Consider the following 27660-nt stretch of genomic DNA (forward strand, 5'->3'; position numbering starts at 1 on the left):
CGCGAAGTGTAAGAAATAAAGTGGATGAGCCTGAGGCTCAGTTAAAAATTGATGAGTTTGATGTTGTGGGAATTACAGAGACTTGGCTGCAAGAGGATCAGAGCTGGGAACTGAATATTCAGAACTATACGTCCCATCGAAAAGACAGACAGGTGGGCAGAGGGGTTGGGGAAGGAATGAAATTCAGTCCCTTGCGAGGGGTGACATAGAATCAGAAGATGTAGAGTCACTGTGGATAGAACTGAGAAATTGTAAGGGTAAAAAGGACCCTAATGAGAGTTATCTACAGCCACCCAAACAGTAGCCTAGATATAGGGTGCAAATTGCATCAGGTGTTAAAATTAGCATGTAACAAAAGTAATTCTACGGTGTTTATGGGAGATTTCAACATGCAGGTCGACTGGGAAAATCAGATTGGTACTGGACCCCAAGAAAGGGAGTTTGTGGAGTGCCTCAGAGATGGATTCTTAGAGCAGCTTGTACTGACCAGGGAGAAGGCAATTCTGGATTTAGTGTTGTGTAATGAACCGGATTTGATAAGGGAACTCAAGGTAAAGGAATCATTCGGAGGTAGTGACCATAATATGATATGTTTTAATCTGCAATTTGAGAGAGAGAAGGTAAAATCAGAAGTGTCAGTATTGCATGGTGTCAGGTTAGGAAAAAGAGAAGTACAACGAGATCTGGGTGTCCTAGTACATCGGTCACTGAAAGTAGGCATGCAGGGACAGCAGGCAGTGAAGAAAGCTATTGGCATGTTGACCTTCATAACGAGAGGAGTTGAGTATAGGAGCAAAGAGGTCCTTCTGCAGTTGTACAGGGCCCTGGTGAGACCACATCTGGAGTATTGTACGCAGTTTTGGTCTCCTAATTTGAGGAGGGACATTCTTGCTATTGAGGGAGTGCAGCGCAGGCTCACGAGGTTAATTCCCGGGATGACGGGACTGTCCTATGATGACAGAATGGAGCAACTGGGCTTGTATTCACTGGAATTTAGAGAGATGAGAGGGTATCGTATAGAAACATATAAAATTATTAAAAGATTGGACACGCTAGATGCAGGAAATAGGTTCCCAATGTAGGGGGAGTTCATAACCATGGGCCACAGTTTAAGAATAAGGGGTAGGCAATTTAGAACCGAGAGGAGGAAATACTTTTTCACACAGAGAGTTGTGAATTTGTGGAATTCTCTGCCTCAGAAGGCAGTGGAGGCCGATTCACTGGATGCATTCAAAAGAGAGTTAGATAGAGCTCTTAGGGCTAGCTGAATCAAGGGGTATGGGGAGAAGGCAGGAATGGGGTACTGATTGTGGATGATCAGCCATGATCACATTGAATGGCAGTGCTGGCTCAAAGGGCCAAATGGCGTACTCCTGCACCTATTGTCTATGTATCTATGTATCTATGAAATGCTGGCAAATACAACATACAAAATGCAAACCTCTATCTTTATCGTATCATTCTAGCTCCCTCCAAGATAGCAAGAAATTGCGTAAAGTTATGGACGTAGCCCAAACCATCAAGCACACCATCTTGCTTCCATTGACTTCATCTACACTTCACGTTGCCTCGGCAAGGCCACCGGCATAATCACGGACCTTTGTCACCCCTGTACATCTACACTTCTCCCCTCTCCCATCAGAAAAATGTACAGAAATGTGAAAAAGCACGCCTCCAGATTCAGGGACAGTTTCTTCCCAGCTGCTAACCATCCCATCACCAACCAGAGTGCAGTCCAGACCTGCCATCTACCTCATTGGAGAGATTCGGACTGGACTTTATCTTCCACTAAACGTTATTCCCTTTATCATGTATCTGTACACCGTGGACGACTTGATTGTAATCATGAAAAGTCTTCTCGCTGACTGAAGAGCACGTAACAAAAAAGCTTTTCACTGTACCTCGGTACATGTGACAATTGTAAACTAAACTAAATATTCCATCTGGTTCAGTTGGCAATGGACAGTGATCTTTTGGGTTGAAATCTAAATCCAAGTCCAAGGACTTTGGCAAAGCAAGTTTCAAGTGGGAATGGCCTTGCAGGGGAAAAAAAACAAAGTCATCTGGTAATTTAAAACTTAAGTTGTGTGATGAATGCAAAAATAAGACTGCAGCAGAAAGGAATCCTTATGCGACAAGCTGAGAAGAAGTCATTCAACACTGATCTGAAATATTAACCTGTTTCCCTCGGCTCAATATTTTCAACGTATTTTAAGGCATTGGCCATATTTCTTTTTCTATATATTCACTATGATCTGCTCAAATTTATTAGAAAATATATATAGACAACTCCTTTCTGCTGCTGCAGGTGAGCAAGTTAACTGTATGCCATCACCAGACTAACCTTGGTACATAATGGACCTCTGCAATATTTTGCGTGTAAATAAATATTAAATGCATGCATTAAAATCTTAGCCGAACAAAATTAAATTTGTAGCTTTAATACCAGGCACGGAAGAGAAAACGCGATTGAGACAAGCATTTAAAAGCATTTAATATGCATTACTACATTCTGTCTTCCTCAGGGACCCAAGATGTGCCTGTTTTCAGCGTCTGGTCTGTGAGCAGCTTCAACCAACTCACTGCATGCTGTCCCTTTGTTCTAGATGTTAAACGGTTTAACAGTTTAGTTTAGAGACACAGCATGGAAACAGGCCCTTCGGCCCAATGAGTCCACGCTGGCTATCAATCACCTGCTCTCACTAGTCCTGTGTTATCCCACTCTCGCATCCGCTCCCTAAGCACAAGGGAGAATTCGACAGAGGCCAATTAACCTATAAACCCGCTTGTCTTTGGGGTGTGGGAGGAAACCAGAGCACCCGGAGGAAACCCGTGCAGTCACAGGGAGAAAGTTCAAACTCCACATGGACAACACCCACGGTTAGGTTCAAATCTGGGTTTCTGCTGCAGTGTGGCAGCAGCGCTACTAGCTGTGCCATTGTGCAGCTCTTCGGCTTTTCTTCAGTTCCAAGAATAGGCCTAATTTTTCTTCATTTCCAAGAACGGGGCATCAATTCAGCTGGCTGGATTACCCAGCTGTGGTCAATTCATACAATGTGAATGGTGCTTAACCAAATTCTACCTGTTATTGTTGGATAAAGGGATTCATTTATTGGAATGCACCAACATCTGGTACCTAAAGTGGTTTGAAACTCCCCTGTTGTAGATCTTTACATCCACGGAATCTGGTTATATTATCGTGTGATACATTTGGTTGTATTATGCGAATGATAAATTTGTAACATGGATATGAAACAGCAAGAATTGGCACTTTAGAAAATTATCTTTCAAGTATTGGAAAAAAGTTACTTACCAGACAATGGCCAGTCGAGGAATTGTAAACATTAATGCTGGCTCGTAGTCATCAATCAAATCTTGTGTGAGGTATCCAAGCTTTGAGGCCCTGCAAATGAATCCACGGTTAAATGTTTGTAACAAAATATCAAGAACAAAGATGAAGTTGTACCAATGCATGAAGCAACAGTTGCCTCCCTCCTCATCCGAACCATGCAACTCTGGTGGAAACAAAAAGGTACAAGAATATTTTACACGGGATTCCAGCATCCGCAGCCGTTTGTTTCAAGATTCCAGCATCTGTTGCCTGAAGAAGGGCATTAAGCTAAAACGTTATCTGTTCATTTCCCTCCATGGATGGTGCTGGTCTGCCGAGTTCGTCCAGCACCTTGTTTGTGCTCAAGGTCTCAGTGTGACCAACTTAGGAATGATAAGGTTGAGGGTTCAAGCTAGAGGCTTCAGCATGTGAATGCCACCTTTGAAATGCTGTAATACCAGCTTTCAGTTGAAACGTTAAACTGAGCCTCCATTTTCCTTTCTTGGAGGACATACAAGTTCCCATGGCTTATTTTTGTTAAAAGATACAGACAGTTACCCCCCGGGCTCTGGGTAATAATGATAACTTTTACAGCATCACAAAAAAAGTTATTAACGCAAAGCTGTAATGGGAACCGGTTATTTGAAATCTGGTTCCTGTGTTTCCTAATTGCAATAATGATTATACTTCAAAAGAATAATCATTTATAGCAAGGAGTTTTCGGATACCCAAGATCATGAAATGCATTACATAAAGAATAATCATTTATAGCAAGGAGTTTTCGGATACCCAAGATCATGAAATGCATTACATAAAGATCTTAATAAGCGCATGTAATTCCCCCTCCACTTAAATGTAACGTTAATTTTTTTTTAGATGATAATTTAGTTTCAGTTCACAGATACAGCATGGAAACAGGCCCTTCAACCCACAGAGTTCATACCGATTATTGATCACCCATTCACACTAGTTCTATGTAACTCGCCTTTGCATCCGCTCCCTACATACTCGGGGCAATTTACCTTGGCCATTTAACCTGCAAACCTGCACGCCTTGTGAATGTGGGAAGAAACCAGAGCACTCAGATAAAACCACACGGTCACAGGGACAACGTGCAAACTCCACACTGACAGCAGCCGAGGTCAGGATAAAAGCCGGCCGGGTCTCTGGCGCTGTGAGGCAACAGCTCTACCAATTGTGCCACACCAATAATAAATAAGGAGATTCAAGAAACTGCAGATGCTGGAATCATGAGCTAACACAAAGTTCTGGAGGAACTCAGTGAATCAAACAGCATCTGTGGAGGAAATAGACTGATAACGTTTCGATGAGTGGTCTGAAGGGTCACGCAACATCTTCTGTTCACTCTCTCCACAGATGCTGCCTGACCCGCTGAGTTCCTCCAACACCTTGTGATTTAGTAAATAGGGTCCAGCCTGCAAATCTGCCTTCAGAAATAGGAAGTCATGCTGCCTCGACAAGGTCACCAGCATAATCACCCCAGACACTTCTCTCCTCTCACACCTGGCAAAAGGTACAGAAGTGTGAAAACGCACCTCCAGATTCAGGGATAGTTTCTTCCCAGCTGTCATTGGGCAACTGAACCATCCTTTCAACAATTAGAGAGCGGTTCTGTGGTGCAATCTACCTCATTGGAGACCCTCGGACTATCTTTAATCGGATTTTACTGGACTTTATCCTGCACTATATGTTCTTCCCTTAATCCTGCATCTGTACACTGTGGACAGCTTGATTGTGATCATGTATAGTCTTTCGGCTGACTGGGTAGCATACAGCAAAAAGTTTTTCACTGCACGCGGTACACGTGACAATAAACTAAAGTTCTGCTGGCATTGTGACCACATCGCACCCCTCTTTGAATTGCCATCATCCAACTCCCTCCCCCAAAAAATACAGAACAATTAATTGGTTACATATCTCTCTGCAGTTTGTGCCATTTCACTGTACTGCATCTCACATTAGTTTTCATAATAGAAAACACACCAATGTGTTCAATACAAAAGCAGCTTTAGGCGGCCATTAGTAAAGTATGGCAAGACCCTCACCAAATTAATCTTTTTTCTCCCTCCAATGGTTGCATCAACCAAACAAACATTTGTCAACACTGTTCAGCTCTTAAAACAGCAAGGAATCTTTTTGATGCACATCATACAAATGCTACATTTTCAGATTAGTTTGTTCCAGTATTTTTTCCGTTGGATAAATTCTTTCTACCCTTCTCTATTCAAACTAATTTCATCGTTAAATAATTTTTTCTCCCATCCCCCTTAAAATACTTAAAATTATTGAATAGCAACTGCTAAAATAAGATAACTTGAGATATAAAACAGCCTTATTGCACAGCATCAATAGATATAAACTTGTCTCTGACTCCTATCAATAAAACTGATTGGCAGCAAGTTGATAAGAGGCAAAGTTATGGAACATAACCTAGTTCAGTTCAGCTTTTTAAGATATTGTGCAAACATGTGCAAACAATTCAGGACTGTTATTAACAAACTGACTTCCCCACAATAGATGGTTGGATAGCAACCAACCGTTGTTTTGCTTCATTCCAATGAATCAGGAACCATATATGCCTCAGGAAAATACCATTCCAAGTTATTATAGAGCAAACCAGTATAGCAGGAATAACACAAACACATGGCCAATTATATTTAAAGCACAGATAATGTTCACATGAAGTTCTCAGGCTTGCTGCATTCCAAAGTCACTGCCAGTTTTCACAACTGGAGCAAGAGAGTCTGCTGCACTGAACCAGTCAAGTGTCTGGAGAGTCATTTGATCATCGATTCAAAGTGATAAAATGAGATGGTGACAAGTTATTCCCTCTAACCTGTTAAAATAATAATAATAATAATAATATTCATTTATTGTCATTGCAACGAGTACAACGAAATTTTTAAAATAGCCAATCCTGACGGTGCGTAAAAACATATATGCAATAAATGCAAAAACAATAAATACAATTATATTAAGTACAAAAGTTTTAACAGTGTTGCCTAGTGCAGAAAGTAGTGTTCAGTTCTCGTATGGCCCTGGGGTAAAAACTGTTCTTAAGTCTGTTTGTTCGGGATTTGATCGACCTGAAACGTCGACCAGAGGGCAGATGTACCCAGTATCAAGGCTAATGTTCTCCCCAACACCCTATGCCCTCCCCCCATCAACCACCAAACCCAACAACTCACAGCTTGAAAACAGATACCATCAATTTGGCAAAATCAAAGTGCTGGAGTAACAAAGATTGGCAAAGTGATGGGGTAACTCAGCGGGTCAGGGACGTTTCTTCAGACCCCCTAACACAATCAGTGTAAAGAAGGGTCCCAACCAAAAACAACACAAATCCCATTTTCTCCTGAGATGCTGCCTGACCCCGCTGAGGTACTCCAGCACTTTGTGTCTATCTTTGGTATAAACCAGCATCTGCAGTTCTTTCTTATTATTACATGTTGGAGTAACGTAGCAGGTCAAGCAGCATCTCTGAAGAACACGAGCAGGCAATGTTTCAGGTTGGGACCCTTCTTCAGACCGATTGTATAAGGATCCCGACCGGAAACGTCGCCGGTTCATGTCCACGGATGCTGCCTGACCCGCTGAGTTTGGCATTTGTAGGCTGAGTTTTTATACAAACTGCCTGTTCATTTTCCCTCCATAAATCTTTGTAAAAAGCTGTATGCATTCATGGAAAAAAAGTGCGAGAGTACTTCAGCAGGTTCAATGGTGCTTTATTTGTCACATATTCAAGTGCACAGTGAAATTTATTCTGCATATATTACACATGCGGTCATCCCCATTTTTAATGCCAATATTCAAAGTTCAAAGTCTGGTCGGCATACGTGCTTGATGTACTGGAGCAGTTCCCGCCGAACGACGTCCCCTCCTCTCCTCGCCTGGCCATCTTTGTGTCTCACTGAAGGAGCTAGAGGCAGTACCGCGGTTCACACTCCCGCCAGTGTGTGCTCCTCGCGTCCGACTTCTCCAACTCCCTCCGCGTGTAACGAGGAGCTTTTAGGCGGGTTCCCGATCCCACCGACCGTAGAGTCTTTGGGCAGGTTCCCGATCCCACCGACCGTAGAGTCTTTGGGCGGGTTCCCGATCCCACCGACCGTAGAGTCTTTGGGCAGGTTCCCCATCCTGCCGACTGACAAGCCTTCAGGCGGGTTCCTGTCCTGAGTCATCAGGCGAGGTCCCGCCGAGCCTTTGGGCAGACTCAGACAGGCCTTCAGGCGAGCTCCAACTAGTTCAGCACGAGTTCAGAATGAGTTCAGCATTACTGAAAAATATGGATAGGTGACGTTACGCGTTGGGACCCTTCTTCAGACCCGACCCCAAACGTCCGTCCATGTTCTCCAGAGATGTTGCCTGTCCTGCTGAGTAAACTGGCATCTGCAGTTTCTTTTTTCTACATCCTGTATATTTTCATGCACCTCCTTCTTGTCGTCCAGTGCCAAACCTTCCCCCTCTTCAGACTTAGCTTTGGTCAACCTTTTCCCCTTTTATAACTTTTCTCCCCATCATTGCTTGTTTTTTCATTGCTTTGTGTTCCTGGACCCTTTACAAATCTGGTTTCCATCGTGCATCTGATTGATGAGACCAAAGCCGAATATGAAGCCCAATCACAGATACTTTATTCTTGTCATCGATACCTTGCTTCCCTGAACACACAATCACATTATATCAGATTGTTCAAAATTCCACAGATCAGATTCCATCTGCAGTTCTACTGCCTCTGAAAAGCAACCAACATAATCAAAGACTTGTCCCACACCCGCTCATTTTGCTCCTATCCGACAGAAAGTACTGAAGCTCGAAAGAGCGCACCGTCAGACTTAGGAACAGCTTCTTCCCCTTTGTTATCTGGCTTCTGAACAGTCCTTCCATAAGCTAGGGAATGGTCCGATTCACCTCTATCCCATTGCGGAAATTGGATAGTCTACAAAACCGATGCGTTACAATGCTGAGAACTATATTCTACACAATGTATCTTCCCTTTTGCTTTACCTATTGAGTTTAACTTGATTGTATTTATGTACGGTATATCTTATCTGTTTGGATAGCATGAAAAGCAAAGCTTTTCACTGTACCTCGGTACATGTCACAATAATAACCCTAAAGCTAAAATTAAGTATCCTATTTAGCGCACACTTAACACTTCCCTCCTCTTCAGTCTGGAGAGGAAGCCCCCAGGTAATGACAGGGCCCTGTTCCCAAGAACTAATTGGCTTCTCTAAATCTCCCCTCGTCTGTTGGGAGTAGATGAGAAAGTGGGATGCATAGAACTAGTGTAAATGGGTGACGATGGTCAGTATGGAATTGGTGGGCTAAAAGCCATAAGTTTCCATGCTGCATCTTTAAATTAAACTACACCCGCAGCTTCTAATTAAAACAAGAATTTACAAAAAGGTTTAGTGTTTGTGAAACAACAATTCCCAGTGTTTTGTGAATGCTAAGAGGCTACATGCTAAGACATGTAGCGTTAGTAATCTGAATTATGAAGGTAAAGTGCCCCCTGGGACCTCTGAAGAAAGAAGAAGAAAAATTAGAATCTATGTCAGGAAATGAGCTCATCTGAGCAGAAATACAAGTGATAAAGCTGAATAAATTTCAGAACAGACTGATTGTGGGAAATAAGATGTGCAAGATAAATAAATAAACACAATTCAACAAATAAACATATTGTGAAGAGATAAAATGAGTAATGAGTAATATAACATGGAATCATTGTTAATTGTAGAATACAAAGTACTGGAGTACCTTAGCTGGACAGATTGCATCTCTGGAGGACATAGTAGGTGACATTTCAGGTGGTGACCCTTCTTCCGATTGAGTTACATGAGATTCAGTCTGACGATGGGTTCTGATCCGAGACTTCATCTATCCATGTCCTCCAGAGATGCTGCCTGACCAGCTGAGATACTCCAGCATTTTTTTGTGTTCTATGCAAGATTCCAGCACCTGCAGTTCATTGCATCTCCAACGTTGTTGAACGATCGCTCACACATCAAAGGATGCGAAGCAAAATACAAAGTGCTGGAAGAACTTGCATTTACAGTTATCTGTCAATCAGTAGGCAGTATCTGTGAAGTAAATGGACAGACGATGTTTCTAGTCGGGATCCTTCTACAGACTGATCAAAAGAGAAAAGAAAAACAAGCTGGTTTTCTGACCAACCAAGTGAGGAATCTGGGGAAAATCACTATTTTAACTCAATGTACACAGAGAACTATGGTACACAGATGAAAGAAAATGGATTTGTTGGCTGTTCACCACATTATGTCCCAGAGAGACTCTCTTGTTTTCTAGTTGTATGTAAATGAGTTTGATTTTTAATTTGCAGAAGTGCATTGGAGTAATTCTCAAAAGCCCTCCTTCAGTTTTCTATTTATTGTGACATGGATACAATAGATATAATCAAAATTGCTAAACTAATTTAGAAGGCAGAATAATGAGGAAAGAATAGAGAGCACATGAGGATATAAACATCTCAGTGGAGTGCAAAGAGCTTAATGCAGCAACATATGCATCACGTCAGAGTTTAGTTTAGTTTCGAGACACAGCGTGGAAACAGACCCTTCGGCCCGAGTCCGCGCTGACTAACAATTACCTGTACAGTAGTTCTATCCAACACGCTAGGGACAATTTACAGAAGCCAATTAACCTACAAACATGCGTGTCTTTGGAATAAGGGAGGAAACGCCGCGGTCACAGAGAGAATGTACAAACTCCATACAGACAGTACCCGTAGTCAGAATTGAACCCGGATATCGGGCACTGGAAGGCAGCAACTCTACCGCTGTGCTTCCCAGGGACACCATTGACCAAGGATTTTAACAACATGGCAACAACCTTCACAACGAAGTACAAAATGGGTAAAAGAAAATCAAGACAAATTATTTTATTCTAAAAGATATTGTACACAAAGGAAAGGAAGTATTGCTACAGTATTGTTGGGCCTTATCACATGCAATTCTAGTCAAGTCGAGTTTCTTGTTGTGTGCCTAAATAAGGCGACTGATCGGTACGATTAAAATCTTGCCTGACGTACATTAAAGTTTCGCATTCAGCATGAGGTAAAGTAAAATAATGACATTATGGTAATTCATGACCAGTGGCCAATGGACTAATAACCCATTGCCTTATTTCAAACATCGGACATTATTCCATACACTTCAACATTTTTGATCAGTTTGCTTAATTTGTTAAAATGATCCACAGTTCCCATTTTGGTTTAATTCTCTATCTACTTTCCTTATTGTGCCATCAGTCTTTGCAGTGGAAAACAAAGATGTGTGGTATTTCTCCTGAGAATCTAAGTCATTTATAAATAGAATGAATAATTGCAGTTCCAACATAAATCTTAGTGGGATATGAGCCCTGGCTTCCAATCTGACAACCTTCTAACCTTCCCACAAATTCAATATTCAATCTCTTGCTGTGTAGTCAATTTCTGGGCCAGGTCAATAATGTGTCTTCAATTTCAGGAGCTTCGCCTACAAGAAAGAACATCTTTTCGAACATGCTTTAATCAGATGTGTCTTGAATTCCACATCAACAACTCCGTAGATGGATCCCATCCCAAAAAGTTGTCTGTCCATTCCGTCCTCAGATGCTGCCTGACCCACAGTTACTTCGGCGCTGTAGGTTTTGCTCAAAGTTTCCAGCATCAGCAGTTCACTGGGCATCCATAGATAATTTGCCTCTTCCAAAAAAATCCATTGGCTGCTGTCTGCTTTCATATTTAGACTATGTTGGCACCCTATATGTATTCAATTGTATTCGATCATTCTATTCTTAAATGCAGATATTGCAGAGATGTAAATGTTGCCCAGTTCATCACACAAACCAGACTTCCCACACTCCATCTACACTTCACATCACCACAAGATTCAGGAACAGTTTCTTTCCCTCTGCTATCAGGATTATGAACAGTTCTTCCATAAGCTAAGGTATTGTCCGATTCACCTCTACCCCATCGCAGATATTGGACTTTGTCTACAGAAATTATGTGCTACAATACTGAGAACTATATTCTATACTCGGTATCTTCCCCTTTGCTCTATTGTCCTGGAGTTTGACAAGATTGCAGTTATGTATGGTATATCTGATCTGTTTGGGTAGCATAGAAAACAAAGCTTTTCACTGTACCTCAGTACACAAAACAATTATAAACCCAAACACTGGTAATTGTCTAATAATTGAGTTGTGACTAATTTGTTTATAATTAGCGCTTTCTTTTCCCCCTCTCACCTTTCATAAACACTGGAATTACTTATAGAATTGTGACAACAACAAAAATCCAATCTGAAATGGTTTGATAACCAAGAGAACTTTGGGAAGTTATTATTTATTCATTTTTAGAAACTGAGCATTTATTGTCCACCCTAGTTGCTCTCAAGGTAGTTGTTTCCCAGCCTGAAGAATGGTCCTCAAACCAAAACTTTGTTTGTTCATTTCCCTCCACAGATGCTGTCTGACCTGCCGAGTTTCTCCACCCAAATCGTTCACATAAATGACAAATAATGGGTCCAGCATCCATGCCTGTGGCATACCACTAATCACATCCTTCCAGTCCAAAAGACATCCTTCCATCATCATCCTTTGATTCCATCCATCAAGCCAATTAAGTATAAAATTAGCTAGTTCGCTCTGGGTTCCATGTGTTCCAGGTTTCCAGACCAGTCCACCATTCATGACCTTGAAGGGTTTTGCTAAAGTTTACATTATGTGATAGCGGCCTCTCTTCTGGAGATCACCCTGATCCCTTTAACGAGCCGACAGGCAAGGAGAGGCCAACTCAGCATCATTGGAAACAACTGGCTCTAATAGCTGATATTGGTTGGCCACTTGAACCTTGTCAGCCTACTCCCAATAAAACCCAGGCATGCTAGCCAGAGGGGATCAGGGACAATACGCGATAAGCAGGAGAGAAAGAGGAAGAAGAGAGTGAGGAAGGCAGACAATGTGGAGCAGCTCCCTGCTAGCTGTGTTCACATCTGAGATTCGAAGAAGACTGAGCCACTGGGACAAACCCGCATGTGCTCTGACGGTGAGGGAAAGTACACCCAGGTGGTGCTGGAATTTCTTACCATTGTAAATTAAATATAACACGTAAGTTCACCCTACTGCGAGTGTCAGTGAAGGAAAAAAACTGCAGATGCTGGTTTAAATTGAAGGTAGACACAAAATGCTGGAGTAACTCAGCGGGTCAAGCAGCATCTCGGGAGAGAAGGAATGGGTGACATTTCGGGTCGAGACCCTTCTTCAGTCTGAAGAAAGGTCTCAACCCGAAACATCACCCATTCCTTCTCTCCCGAGATGCTGCCTGACCCGCTGAGTTACTCCAGTATTTTGTGTCTACCTGCGAGTGTCAGTGTGGTCATTGCCGAACCGGGTTTCATCCTCCGACACAACAATAGACCACATTCATTGCCCTGCCATCATCGCACTCTATGTTGGTTTAAATAACATTGCTTGACTGAGATTGTCCCTGTATTACCTCTCGTCTAGGCTCCCATGATATTTAAGAACTACAATGTTAAATTTGGCCTCCAAAGTGATAATACAAGTGGATTTGATTTCGCCGCTTACCTGCTCACCACCTCCTTTTTAAAAGCGGTAGTTCTGCTGTGCATTTCAAAAAGCTAATAAAAATTAATCTGATAAGAAAAAGTTTTCCAGGCAGTCAATGAAGAATGTAAAGTAAGAAAAGTAGTTAAAAGTAATAAAGCTTATCAAGTTTAATCTTTCACAGACCATAAGTAATTTTCCCTTGAAGGACCTTAGTCAATTTATTTAATCTCAAGGGAAATGAGTAACCACAAATCTTTCTTCACGGAAATGAAGGTGATGTTTCTCTCCATTCTCCTCCCCAAAAATGACCTAACAAATTTTCAGCATTTCAAGGATGACATGCTACAATAATTGTGGAGGCTTTGGAAAGGGTGCAGAGGGAGTTTACCAGAATGATGCCTGGTCAGGGGGTATTAGCTACAAGGAGAGGCTGGACAAACTTGGATTGTTTTCTATAGAACACTGGAGGTGTCAGGGAGACCTGATAAACGTTTTTAAAATTATGAGCAGCATAGATAGGGTAGATAATCAGAACTTTTTTTTTCAGGATAGAACAATCAAATATTTGAGAGCATAACTTTAAGGTGAATGTCTAAGTGTAAAGGAGATGCGCAGGGCAAGTTTTTTTTTTTACACACAGTGGATGGTGAGTGCTTGGAATGTGCTGCCAGTGGTGGTGGTTGAGACAGATACAATAGTGGCTTTTAAGGGACTTTTAAATACGTATATGGGAGTGCAGTGAATGGGAGGGATATGGATTATTTGCAGGTGGATAAGAGTTGGTATCATTTTTCGGCACATACATTGTGGGCCGAAGTGTCTGCTTGAGCTGTCCTGGTTCCATGCTTTATGTTCTAATGCAATCTTGACCACATAAACCTAACCTTTCCAGAGTTTCAATGATAGAAACCAAAAGGGTTTCCTGAAGTGTTTTACCATTGCAAGGAAAATATAGCATTTTTGGGAGTTCACGTTTGTTTTTGTTTCATCAGATCACGCGACAAAAATATATGCTGTTCAAAACAAGTACTGATGTACTGGGAACAAAGCAAGCTTGTGAACAAAAGCAATGTATTATGGTGTCACAGTGCGAGACGGTTGAACGAGAAGATGATGCGACATTGACAAAAGTACAACCTCTGCTATTTTCCCTTGGGCTACAAGTAATTTGTTTATACATCTGCAGTTCCTTCATACACATTTGTTTATACACGTTGAGTTGAGGCCACCCATACACTCATAACATGGGACAATTAAAATATTTGAAACTCAAAACCCTTTTAGGAGATGCAAATTCATCCTACATTGAACTAGTTAACAGCATTGACTGGGAGTACAAACAAAGAACAGCGGATGTTGGTCTATACCATAGACACAACGAGCTGGAAGTAATTCAGCGGGACAGGCAACCACGCTGGAGAAAAAGGATGCGTGACGTTTCGGGTCAGGACCCTTCTTCAGTCCCGAAATGTCACCCATCCTTTCTCTCCAGAGATGCTGCCTGACCCGTAGAGTTACAGCAGCACTTTGTGTCTCGTGTTGGCTGGGAGCCAGTTCCACATAACTAATAATTTCAAGGGTCAGCAGTCTGGAACTTCAGCTAATATTGATACGGTTTTTAAAATGTGAATCATCTTACACGAGGCAACCTGCTTGTCCACTATCCATAACTCTGGAAGTTAGAATCATGTATTCCTTAATTTTTTTCTTACATTAAAATACAATCAATATTACACAAATACAGCATATTTACCAGATAGTGTTCCTCATTTTGCAGAGGCAGCATCAATCAACTCCAATAAAATATCTTAATGCAGACATAGTGGTGGAGTAACTCAGTGGGTCAGGCAGCATCTCTGGAGAATATGGATAGACAACTTTTTGGGCAGGGACCCTTCTTCATACTGCATCAGTCTGATGAAGCGTCCTGACTTGAAACATCACCTATTCATGTTCTCCAGAGACTCTTCCCGAACCACTGAATTACTCCAGCACTTGTCTTTTTTTGTAAACCAGCACCTGCGGTTCCTTGCATCTCCAATAACTTAACGTCTCGTAAAATAATAGAGGAGTTTCAAATGAGCATGCTGACAGAAGATATAGGTATTTATAAATTTATCAAAAAGTCCCATTCTTGGAAGATAATTTTGTTAATCAAAATGTTTTAAATTTAAAGAATATAGGCAAATTGCCCATCGGTATTTTGATATTGTTTTCCTATGGACGAACAGTGGCATAGGATCAGGGACATAATTTTAAAGTTTGCAGTCACTAATACTGCCACTTTGAGCCAGAGCATTCAGGAACATTCTTATCAACCCATTTGAAACTTTGTCAATGTTTCCTTTTCAGTTCAGAGTTCCTTCCAAGAGCCCTCTCTATGTCAAAAGTACAGGTCGATCACCGATTAAAAACCAATGCGGTCAAGATCAGACGCCTCACCCTGCGTAGGTGTCATGTTTGGGGGGGGACTTCTGGCAGGGGTTTCAAGTGCACTCTTGTAATTTTGTTCAAATTAAAGGAGGTGCTGGACCACTAGTTGCCGGTAAAATCGGTGGTGGACCTGTACCCCACAAGGCATTCAGTGCAATAACACTCGGCTTTGGACACGAATTACATCTTGTATCAAATTTAAACTGTAACAAAATAATTTCATTTTAAGCTAAAGCACCAATCTTACTGCTATTTCAAAAAATATATATACTTAAGTAAGTGCAGAAATCTTTTTAGATGTTACCTTTCAACTGTTTCACAGAAGAGAATAATTACTTCTTGCTGTACATAATACTCTTTAGGAGATTTCACAGGTACCATGGCAGAGACATAACTGAAAGACAAGGCAAAATAATGAGAATACACCTTTTACATTAATTTGTGAAAAAATGTCAACATTGGTTAAATAAATATATGGGTGGGGTCGTTTCCAAGAGGGGCAGACGTTTCACTCCCTTTTATCCTTCACTATTACCTAATTTTAGGTAAACTTGACTGTCTTAAAAATCAAGTACAAAACAAATAGTAGGAGAGTCTTCTACTACAGATATATACAAACTCAACCTCTTACTTGTAACAAAGAATTATTGCCTCGGGTGCATCAGCCTCACGTTACACTTCAGAATCAGATATCAAATATTTCATGGCTACGCTCTTGAGTCATTTTGGTGCCCAATTTGCATGAGATAGTAGCCATAACCTCAGCCACAAGAATGTTATTCCCAATTTCAATGCCACTGTACTCCCATCTCATACAGTAAAACCTATGGAATAGGAAAACTCCAAGGACTTCAACACGTGGCCCTATTTTCATTCTATTCAGAAGTAAAGACCAATCTAATGGCATTAATGAATTTTCCCAGACATATCGGAAGAGGTAGGAAATTGAAATATGCTGGAACTCACGATGCTTCATGAAGGGCAGACCTCGGGTTTTAGTTTCGTTTATTGTCATGTGTACCGAGATATAGTGAAAAAAGGTTTTCACTGAACTCCATGCAGAACCGTTCATTCTGCAACCATGGTACGGCCATAGTTGCAGAATAAAGGGTTCATTGGTTCTTTATTGTCACATGTACGCAAGTGCAGTGATTTTTTTGTTTGCATACAGTTCAATTGCAATCTTACTATACATTAGACACAATCATACCAGGTATGAAGGTGTAGGATAGTAGACCATACTGACACTGTACACAAGTGTCGCCATGTTTTAAGCGCCATCTTGTATCCTTCGAGTCTGAAATTTTAAAATGTTAGAATTTTAACTTGGTCATAAAGGATCATTGTCCTGCAATGTATGTTGATGACTCTATCCATTGTTGCTGACCTACCCCACAAGTTAATAAACAAGTCTTAAATTATATATATATATATTCATTTTTGCAGGTGACCACTTCCATAGGATTTAACGTACTTCCATACCCATTTGTTTTAATGTCACTTGACTGGGTTGTTACCGAAGTTATGACAGGATCAACAAGGATCTAATCTGTTTTAAAAATCATTTCAGATTGCAGCACTCCAAGCCTATAATCATGTGGTTTAAAATTTGGAGGATAAAAACAAGGAAATAATCGCCAAATCATGCACAAAAGTGCATCAAAACAATAAATTCTCATGTTAACCATCATACTGTTAACCTTCAAATTTAATTTAACTGTTTAGAAATATAGTTAGTGGATCTGTAAATTACAGATTATTTTTAACATAAATTGGGGAAATCCCAATTGTTTGAATTTTGTTTAAACAATGACTTTCACAGCTTACTCATTGAGTCAACAGAGAAAACTGGCAGGTGTGACTTGTGATTTGCATCGAGTCAATTTTCTCCAATTGGCACCAAATTGGTGACATCCACCCAGGCATTTAGCAACCCACAGGGTAAAACCTGTGGACGTCTGGATGGAGGAGGCTTCAATGAAAGCAGTAAGATGCATGCATATTGAGATTTATAAGGCTCAGTTATCACTCTCAGGGCGGCATGGTGGCGCAGCGGTGGAGTTGCTGCCTTACAGCAAATGCAGTGTCGGAGATCATGGTTCGATCCTGACTATGGTGCTGTCTGTATGGAGTTTGTACGTGACCTGCATGGGTTTTCTCCAAGATCTTCGGTTTCCTCCCACACTCCAAAAACGTACAGATATGCAGGTAAATTGGCTTGGTAAATGTTTTTAAAAAATTGGCCCTAGTGTGTGTAGGATAGTGTTAATATGCGGGGATCACTGGTCAGCGCGGCCCTGGTAGGCCGAAGGGCCTGTTTCCGCGCTGTATCTCTAAACTAGACTAAATCCCTTCGGTTAAATAACAGGCCAACATTAATTGTATAGTTTTGTAGATGGATTATGATATTGCTACAGAAAGCTCAGACATTCATCATATAGAAGGAAGCCTTTGAACTCATTGTGTTTGTTCATGCTCTTCGATAGAGAGCGAGAAGAAAGATTTTTATTTGTTTTCCAACTTCTGACTCTACAATATCCATATTTCTTTCCCTGCTTAAAATATTTATTGGCTTTTCAAGAATAGACCCAAGATTCCTGTGCCAACCCTTTATACCAAAGCATTTCATACAAATTATTTGCTTGATGAGACTATTAATAACAACAAATTAAAATGAGCAATGTGTCATATTTTCCCCTCACGAAAATAGACTTTCAACGCCTCCACAATACCCATATTTACATATTCTGGTTCAGTAGATATAGACTCAAATGCACCATTGCATCTCCCATCTCCTATTCCCCATTTACAATCCCTGAAAGGTTTATCTTCAAGGAAATATTTCAAGGAATTACACATTTGAATAGGTCAATGACTTGAATGTATTCACGTATAATCTTTTTTTTAAATGGAAAATACGCAAATAAAAGATTTTCACTATCTTGATACACGTGACAATAAGAAGAAATAAAAAACAAACAAGTATTTAATTCGACATTTTTTCACCCATCTCCTCATTTCCTTAACTTGTCCTCTTAACATATTGTGGTTCTGCCTTATTATATGCAAAAGCTCCCACTTCTTGTCAGCAATAAATTTTAAATGCTGTCTAGTCTACAAATTAAAATCTCTGCAGATACAATGACGAAGAACTTAGGTACTCTTTACTCAAGAAAACCAAAATCACTTAACCCAATCTTTCAGTTCCAAAAGAAAAAACAATTTCCTATCCATATTGCTATGTTTTGACTTTTAGCATTTTCCCGATTTCCGCAAGAAACCCCATGTGAAAAACTGCATCACATATCCATTTTCCTTTTATTCATCCAAATGAGCCGCATTCAAAAATCTCCTCAAGACAACGTGCTCTACAGGCATGAAAACCTACTCAAATTAAGAGGAAAAGATTGGAATGGAGCGCGAGATTCTGATAACAGTGCATGCACCAAGATTTACCATAGTTCAAATTCTGCAAACAAGCCATCAAATTGTTTGAGGGATTCCTTCATTTTGTCAGTATAGGCATTCAAGTCTCTCAGGCACTGGTCACGGATAACATTTCGCACTTCTTCTAGGCTGCGGGTTAAATCTTTGGCCAAGGGTCGCATTGCCATGCTCTCTATTTCACGGTTCATGATAATTGAACCAGCTGCTAAACACTGGATTTAAAAGAAATGAACAGTACAAACATCAAAATTGATCTTCAAATGAACAAAATCACTAAGCAATGAATGATTTGTCTTCTGCAGTTTCTGGTAAATAACTATAAATAACAGTCTTGCCTGACTAGAAAGGCAAATCAAGTACAGCCATTAAGGGCCAAGTACATAAACAGAGTTATCACACTGAAGCAGATTAACAGGTCAAGTTTTACAATGCATTCTAATTAAAACAAGATGCGTTCCAAAACTGTGCTTTACCAATTCAAGATAATATAGCTTTAAGGGACTGCAGGATGAGAAATTTTAGGACATGTGATGGGTTGGCAGGTGCAATTGCAGATTAAAAGAAAAGTCAATTTCAGTTGCAATTACCCTGTTCAGGAGATTACTTATTGGAGCAGGTAAAGACATTAGATAATTAAATTGGTTCATATGCACATATTTAGGAAATTACCAAAGATAATAATCAGACAGTTTACTTCTGAGAGATAAAAAACACTGAAAACAGCTTACCTCAGCTCCAAACCAAAGCTGTCCTCCAAGATTATCATGCCGTATTTCCTCTGGAAACTTTACACAGAAATCCCGATTTGCTCGTTCGTTTGGGATGCATTCCTGCATGATCTGGTTTATTATATTTAACACATTATCCTAATTTATAAAAAAAAAGAATTTCAGGGAATTCCATCTGGTTTAAGGTAGACAATAAAGAAATTTGCCAAAGTGGATCAACATTATCACAAATTCTAACACAATTGACATATTCCTATTCAAGGTTTCAATGTTTCAATGTCAGTTTATTGTCACATGTACCATTTTAAGGCACAGTGAAATTCAAATTACCATTCTGAAGAAGGGACTCGACCCGAAACGTCACCCATTCCTTCTCTCCAGAGATGCTGCCTGTCCCGCTGAGTTACTCCAGCTTTTTGTGCCTATCTTTGACATATTCTTATTGATGTTTACATCCTTCTGATGTTTACAATAAATGGTGTGCTTGTTTAAATATAATTGCTTGTGGGAGAGATAATGCTTTAGTTTAGTGTAGTTTTAGAGATACATCATGGGAGTAGGCCCTTCAGCCCATTAGTCCACACCAACCATCGATCATCCATTGACAATAGTTCTATGTTATCCCACTTTCTCATCTATTCCTGACACACCTTGGGGCAATTCTACAGAGTTCAATTAACCTGCAAACCCGCATGTCTTTGGGACATGGGAGGAAAGCAGAGCACTCAGCAGGTCAGGCAGCATCCCTGGAGAACATAGATAGGTGACGTTTCAAGTCAAGACCCTTCTTCAGACTTTTATTTTTTGGGGAGGAGATCGAAGCCGGCATTGCGTGGTTGGGGAATGATAAGGTTGGAGGCTGTGGAGGGGTGGAAGGTAGATCACCAGAAGGGATGAAATCAGAGACAGTTTGGGAAGATGGCCTGGTGTTTGTCTGTGGGGCCATGGTCAAGGGGTAGGTATGAGGTGGTGTCAGAGAGATGGTGCCTGGCCTCAGCACGATCGAGGTCAGCCTGCCAGTCTAAATGGCACTTCCCTTGTCGGCGGGTATAATGACAACGTCACGATTGTTGCCAAGTGAGCAGAGGGTGGTGTGTTCAGAAATTGGAGTGTCTTGGGGATTAGATAACTCAACGCGGTTTTGTTTTGGGGAAAAAGAGACAAATTTATAGAAGCAAATAAATTTACAGTGCATCAGGCAACTTGGCCAAATGTACCCCTGCCAGCCTTAAGTGAACCTTTAGGCAATTCCACTTCCAGCCCTTGATCTTGGTTAACTTCTGCGCCTTCGCAGATCATCGCACATTTTATAAAATTCATGAGAGTGTTAATGGCTCCACAATCCATAAACATTCTATATTCCATTCCTGATTTGGTGTCACAGCAAGATGTTTCAGGTGTGATACAGCTAACGGATTTAAAAAGAAAGGAACTTGGAGCTTTTAAACTGTTGAGACTTCTAATTGCAAGATGACACCAGCACACCACTTACGTCCAGCTCCACCACTTATGGCACTTCAAGGTCAGTCAACCAACATCATAAGGAATGGGCAATACCAATATGTCAACAGCACACACATTCCACGAACAAAGCTATTTTTCAACCCTTCAAAATATGTAGGCATCACCTGCGAGCTGACAGTTTTCGAGTCAGAGAGACAATAGACAATAGACAATAGACAATAGGTGCAGGAGTAGGCCATTCAGCCCTCCGAGCCAGCACCGCCATTCAATGCGATCATGGCTGATCACTCTCAATCAGTACCCCGTTCCTGCCTTCTCCCCATACCCCCTAACTCCGCTATCCTTAAGAGCTCTATCCAGCTCTCTCTTGAAAGCATCCAACGAACTGGCCTCCACTGCCTTCTGAGGCAGAGAATTCCACACCTTCACCACCCTCTGACTGAAAAAGTTCTTCCTCATCTCCGTTCTAAATGGCCTACCCCTTATTCTTAAACTGTGGCCCCTTGTTCTGGACTCCCCCAACATTGGGAACATGTTATCTGCCTCTAATGTGTCCAATCCCCTAATTATCTTATATGTTTCAATAAGATCCCCCCTCATCCTTCTAAATTCCAGTGTATACAAGCCCAATCGCTCCAGCCTTTCAACATACGACAGTCCCGCCATTCCGGGAATTAACCTAGTGAACCTACGCTGCAAGCCCTCCATAGCAAGAACATCCTTCCTCAAATTTGGAGACCAAAACTGCACACAGTACTCCAGGTGCGGTCTCACCAGGGCCCGGTACAACTGTAGAAGGACCTCTTTGCTCCTATACTCAACTCCTCTTGTTACGAAGGCCAACATTCCATTGGCTTTCTTCACTGCCTGCTGTACCTGCATGCTTCCTTTCATTGACTGATGCACTAGGACACCCAGATCTCGTTGAACTCCCCCTCCTCCTAACTTGACACCATTCAGATAATAATCTGCCTTTCTATTCTTGCTTCCAAAGTGAATAACCTCACACTTATCTACATTAAACTGCATCTGCCATGTACCCGCCCACTCACACAACCTGTCCAAGTCACCCTGCAGCCTTATTGCATCTTCCTCACAATTCACACTACCCCCCAACTTAGTATCATCTGCAAATTTGCTAATGGTACTTTTAATCCCTTCGTCTAAGTCATTAATGTATATCGTAAATAGCTGGGGTCCCAGCACCGAACCTTGCGGTACCCCACTGGTCACTGCCTGCCATTCCGAAAGGGACCCATTTATCCCCACTCTTTGCTTTCTGTCTGTCAACCAATTTTCTATCCATGTCAGTACCCTACCCCCAATACCATGTGCCCTAATTTTGCCCACTAATCTCCTATGTGGGACCTTGTCGAAGGCTTTCTGAAAGTCGAGGTACACCACATCCACTGACTCTCCCTTGTCAATTTTCCTAGTTACATCCTCAAAAAATTCCAGTAGATTTGTCAAGCATGATTTCCCCTTCGTAAATCCATGCTGACTCGGAATGATCCCGTTACTGCTATCCAAATGCTCAGCAATTTCGTCTTTTATAATTGACTCCAGCATCTTCCCCACCACTGATGTCAGACTAACTGGTCTATAATTACCCGTTTTCTCTCTCCCTCCTTTCTTAAAAAGTGGGATAACATTTGCTATCCTCCAATCCACAGGAACTGATCCTGAATCTATAGAACATTGAAAAATGATCTCCAATGCTTCCACTATTTCTAGAGCCACCTCCTTAAGTACTCTGGGATGCAGACCATCAGGCCCTGGGGATTTATCAGCCTTCAGTCCCATCAGTTTACCCAAAACCATTTCCTGCCTAATGTGGATTTCCTTCAGTTCCTCCATCACCCTAGGTTCTCCGGCCCCTAGAACATTTGGGAGATTGTGTATATCTTCCTCAGTGAAGACAGATCCAAAGTAACGGTTTAACTCGTCTGCCATTTCTTTGTTCCCCATAATAAATTCCCCTGCTTCTGTCTTCAAGGGACCCACATTTGCCTTGACTATTTTTTTCCTCTTCACGTACCTAAAAAAACTTTTGCTATCCTCCTTTATATTATTGGCTAGTTTACCCTCGTACCTCATCTTTTCTCCCCGTATTGCCTTTTTAGTTAACTTTTGTTGCTCTTTAAAAGAGTCCCAATCCTCTGTCTTCCCACTCTTCTTTGCTATATTATACTTCCTCTCCTTAATTTTTATGCTGTCCCTGACTTCCCTCGTCAGCCACAGGTGTCTCTTACTCCCCTTAGAGTCTTTCCACCTCTTTGGAATAAATTGATCCTGCAACCTCTGCATTATTCCCAGGAATACCTGCCATTGCTGTTCTACCGTCTTCCCTGCTAGGGCCTCCTTCCAATCAATTTTGGCCAGCTCCTGCCTCATGCCTCTGTAATCCCCTTTGCTATACTGTAATACCGACACTTCCGATTTTCCCTTCTGCCTTTCCATTTGCAGAGTAAAACTTATCATGTTGTGATCACTGCCTCCTAATGGCTCTTTTACCTCTAGTCCCCTTATCAGATCAGGATCATTACACAACACTAAATCCAGAATTGCCTTCTCCCTGGTAGGCTCCAGTACAAGCTGTTCTAAGAATCCATCTCGAAGGCACTCTACAAACTCTCTTTCCTGGGGTCCATTTCCAACCTGATTTTCCCAGTCTACCTGCATGTTGAAATCTCCCATAACCACCGTAGCATTACATTTTTGACACGCCAATTTTATCTCCTGATTCAACTTGCACCCTATGTCGAGGCTACTGTTTGGGGGCCTATAGATAACTCCCATTAGGGTCTTTTTACCCTTACAATTTCTCATTTCCATCCATACTGATTCAACATCTCCTGATTCTATGTCACCCCTTGCAAGGGAATGAATATCATTCCTTACCATCAGAGCAACCCCACCCCCTCTGCCCACCTGTCTGTCTTTTCTATACGTTGTGTACCCCTGAATATTCAGTTCCCAGCCCTGGTCCTCTTGTAGCCATGTCTCAGTGATCCCTACAACATCATACTTGCCCATGACTAACTGAGCCTCAAGCTCATCCACTTTATTTTTTATACTACGCGCATTTAAGTACAACACTTTAACTTCTGTATTTACCTCCCCTCTCACATCGTTCACAATTGGCCCTGCCCTTAATTTCTTTTCCCCTCTAGAACTTCTGTTCCCATTCTTCCGAGAGTCTTTTGCAATATCTCCTGTATTCCCTTTTACCTCATCTTCATATTCACAATTTGTTAACCCCTCCCCCCCACTACTTAGTTTAAAGCCACAGGTGTCACACTAGCAAACCTGCCTGCCAGAATGTTTGTCCCCCTGCTGTTAAGATGCAACCCGTCCCTTTTGTACAACGGCATGCAAACAGGCCCTTCGGTCCAACCTGCCCACTCCAACCAAGATGCCCCATCTACACTCGTCCCACTTGCCCGCGTCTGGCCCATATCCCTCAAACTCAAGGTCACCGGGAGAACATGCAAGTTAGAATTGAAACAACGTGAAAGACAGGAGAACTAGAGAGCACAAAAGGGAAGGTCTGTGGCAAAGTCTGTGGCGAGGAGAATTATATAAATGGTGATGTTGCTGGTTGAAAGTTGGATTATTTACTCATAATTAGACTGTAAAACCATTAGACATAGGACATAACATTTTCAAATTAAAACACCAACCTACTCAGCTTTCCTTGCAGTGCGCACATCCTCATATCTTGTCTACATCCTTCCAGCGATGTAGCAATCAAACTGTATGCTAAGATCAAGCTGTGATTTAACCAGTCTTATATACAGTTCTGGCTTTAACCTTCTTCCTGTATTCTGTGCCTTGTCAAATAAATATTCATTTTTCACCAGCTTCTTGACATTTTCTTTTCCCTTTAAGGATCTGTTAACATACTCCAAGGTCCTAGTGTGCCTCTTAATATTCTGCTATTTACAAATGCTTCAACTTACGATATTTCGACTTTACGCTGGTGCAAAAGCAATACACATTCAGTACAAAACCGTACTTCGAATGTTGATCTTTTCCCAGGCTACCGATATGCAGTACGATATTCTCTCGTGATGCTGGGCAACGGCAGCGATGTTCAGTAGGTTAGGTGGCTTTGATGTTTGGTAGGTTAGGTGTATTAAATGCATTTTCGACGTACGATATTTTCGATTTACGATGGGTTTATCGGAACGTAACCCCATCGTAAGTCGAGGAGCATCTGTACATTCGCTTGTTTTATTTGACCTCCTGCAATGCCTTTTCTCACATTCTCTCGATTAACTTTCATTTGCCCTCTGTATATAGAACACAGAACAGTACAGCACAGGAGCAGGTCCTTCCACCCACAGTGTCCATGCCAAACACAATGCCAAGTTAAACTCCTCTGACTGTATATCCGTGAGCCTATCCAAAAGCCTCAATAGCCACTTTTGTATCTACTTCCACCACCACCCCTGGCATCACATTCCAGGCACCCATCACTGTGTAAAAAAACCTCTTGCCCCACACATCTCCTTTATACATCTCACCTTAAAGATATACAGTACTCTCTTGTTCGTCACATTTCCATCCTGGTTAAAAGGTTCTGACGGTCTACACCATCCAAACAACTTTATATCCTTCTATCAGGTGTCCCCCTATATATCAGTGCACTCAAAACTCGCAGGATAACAGAGTTAACTCAGATTACTGCCCCAAATTACCTGAATTCCTGCAAGATTTTGATAAGGGAAGATCTCTAACGCAAACATAAATGGAACAACCGAGTCAGCATTCATAAAGCATCTGCATCACTCTCTCAAAAAAAACATTGACATGCAGTGTTATGTATTGATATAGTTCAAAAATAAATGTATTAATTGAATGGTTAAAAACTGATGATTCTGCTTCTTAATATAACCATTAATCTTATCGTTGCAGAAGCTTGGCAGAAATTCAAATTATGATCTGATGTACCACATTGCCAAGATAGTTGCAGGGATGGACATTGGCATTTTCAAACCAGGCTGCTTTTAATTATTTTATTGCCCGTAGTTCATTTTCAGCTTGAGGGTTTAATATAACATAGCATGGAATAGAATTTTTCATTCTTTTCACAGACCTCTATTTGAATCACAAAGAGAGGCAATGCCTTGGGGATTCTAATCATTACAAATAGAATGATCTTTTTTAAAACTAGGAATACAGTGTTCCTGTATAAATGGAATAATTCGTATACATGCTTATTCATTAGAATTGCAGTCCTTGATCATGCTAGTAATAGCTAGAGTTCTCTACTGCTACTAAAGAACTAGAAGCTATTCATTTGATTAATAAATGTATTAATTAGGTCTAAAAACTATTCTGTTGGACAATTCCAAATCTTTTTATTCTATGTTTAAACAATTCAGTACAAGTTTATTTTTGAAATATGATCTTTGGCTTTATACATCGGCTCAGTCATAAGTTTAGTTTGGTTTAGAGGTACTGCGTTGAGGACCACCGAGTTCGCACAGACCAACAATCACCCAGTACTCTAGTTCTATCCTACTCACTAGGGATAATTTACACAAGCCAATTAACTTTCAAACCTTCAAGTCTTTGGAGTGTGGGAGGAAACCTGAGCACCTGAAGAAAACCCCTGCAGTCACAGGGGGACCGTACAAACTTTGCATAGACAGCAACCATCGTCAGGATCGAATCCAGGTCTCTGGCGTTGTAAGGAAGCAACTCTACTGCTGTGCCATTGTGCTGGTAAATAAGATTACAAAGAAAGAACAGCAGCCTGAATACTAAAATTACTCAAGGTGCTGGAAAAACACAGGTGAGACAGCATCCCTGGAGAACAGGGAGTGGTGACGTTTCAGGACAGGGCCTTTCTTCAGTCTGAAGGAGGGTCCTGACCCGAAACATCATCTACCCATGTCTTCCCGAGATGCTGCTTGACCTGCTGTTACTGCAGCACTTTATGTCCTTTTCTGTAAGCCAGCATCTGCAGCCAGCATCTGCAGTTCCTTGTTTCTACAGCATGAACACTAACATGCTTTGAGCAATTACCTGGCAGGAGCGGAACTGGTTGACGAGCAGCGTACACCTTTGTGGGTCCTTGCGTCCATCCAAGCTATCCAGTTCAGCCGCAACCTGATTTAGCTCTTCGTCTGCGTAGTAGAACTGTGCAAGCAGTTGCGGGTCTGATCTCTAAAATATCAAAACAAGATCCACAGTTAATTTATTGATAACTATCCAACAATGTCAGCAGACCAGCAGCCACAGCTTCAAACATCGCTTCATTCAGCTGCATTGAAAATATTAATACTCCTCAGATGAGAGGATATTGCTAGGACTCAAGCTCCTGGGCTATAGGGAGAGTATAAGAAAATAACTGCAGATGCTGGTACAAATCAAAGGTATTTATTCACAAAATGCTGGAGTAACTCAGCAGGTCAGGCAGCATCTCAGGAGAGAAGGAATGGGTGACATTTCGGGTCGAGACACTTCTTCAGACTGATGTCGGGGGGCGGGACAAAGGAAGGATATAGGTGGAGACAGGAAGATAGAGGGAGAACTGGGAAGGGGAGGGGAAGAGAGGGACAGAGGAACTATCTAAAGTTGGAGAAGTCAATGTTCATACCACTGGGCTGCAAGCTGCCCAAGCAAAATATGAGGTGCTGAGAGGTTGGGCAGGCT

At 41.4% G+C, this 27660-nt stretch overlaps 1 protein-coding gene across 5 annotated transcripts in view; it reads right to left on the reverse strand.

Moving 5' to 3' along the window:
- zfyve28 (zinc finger, FYVE domain containing 28) overlaps positions 1 to 27660 on the reverse strand; it is a 145821-nt gene that overhangs the window by 63222 nt on the left and 54939 nt on the right. For all 5 annotated transcript variants that reach the window (XM_078431843.1, XM_078431833.1, XM_078431850.1 and 2 more), the window contains exons 2-6: positions 27031 to 27171; positions 19531 to 19668; positions 18812 to 19014; positions 15660 to 15749; positions 3314 to 3403 (exon numbers count right to left, since the gene is read on the reverse strand). In XM_078431843.1, coding sequence (XP_078287969.1) covers positions 3314 to 3403; positions 15660 to 15749; positions 18812 to 19014; positions 19531 to 19668; positions 27031 to 27171 — 662 coding nt within the window. The remainder of the gene's footprint in view (positions 1 to 3313; positions 3404 to 15659; positions 15750 to 18811; positions 19015 to 19530; positions 19669 to 27030; positions 27172 to 27660) is intronic.

The sequence above is a fragment of the Rhinoraja longicauda genome, chromosome 3 (genome assembly GCF_053455715.1).
Source record: "Rhinoraja longicauda isolate Sanriku21f chromosome 3, sRhiLon1.1, whole genome shotgun sequence".
Classification (NCBI taxonomy): domain Eukaryota; kingdom Metazoa; phylum Chordata; class Chondrichthyes; order Rajiformes; family Arhynchobatidae; genus Rhinoraja; species Rhinoraja longicauda.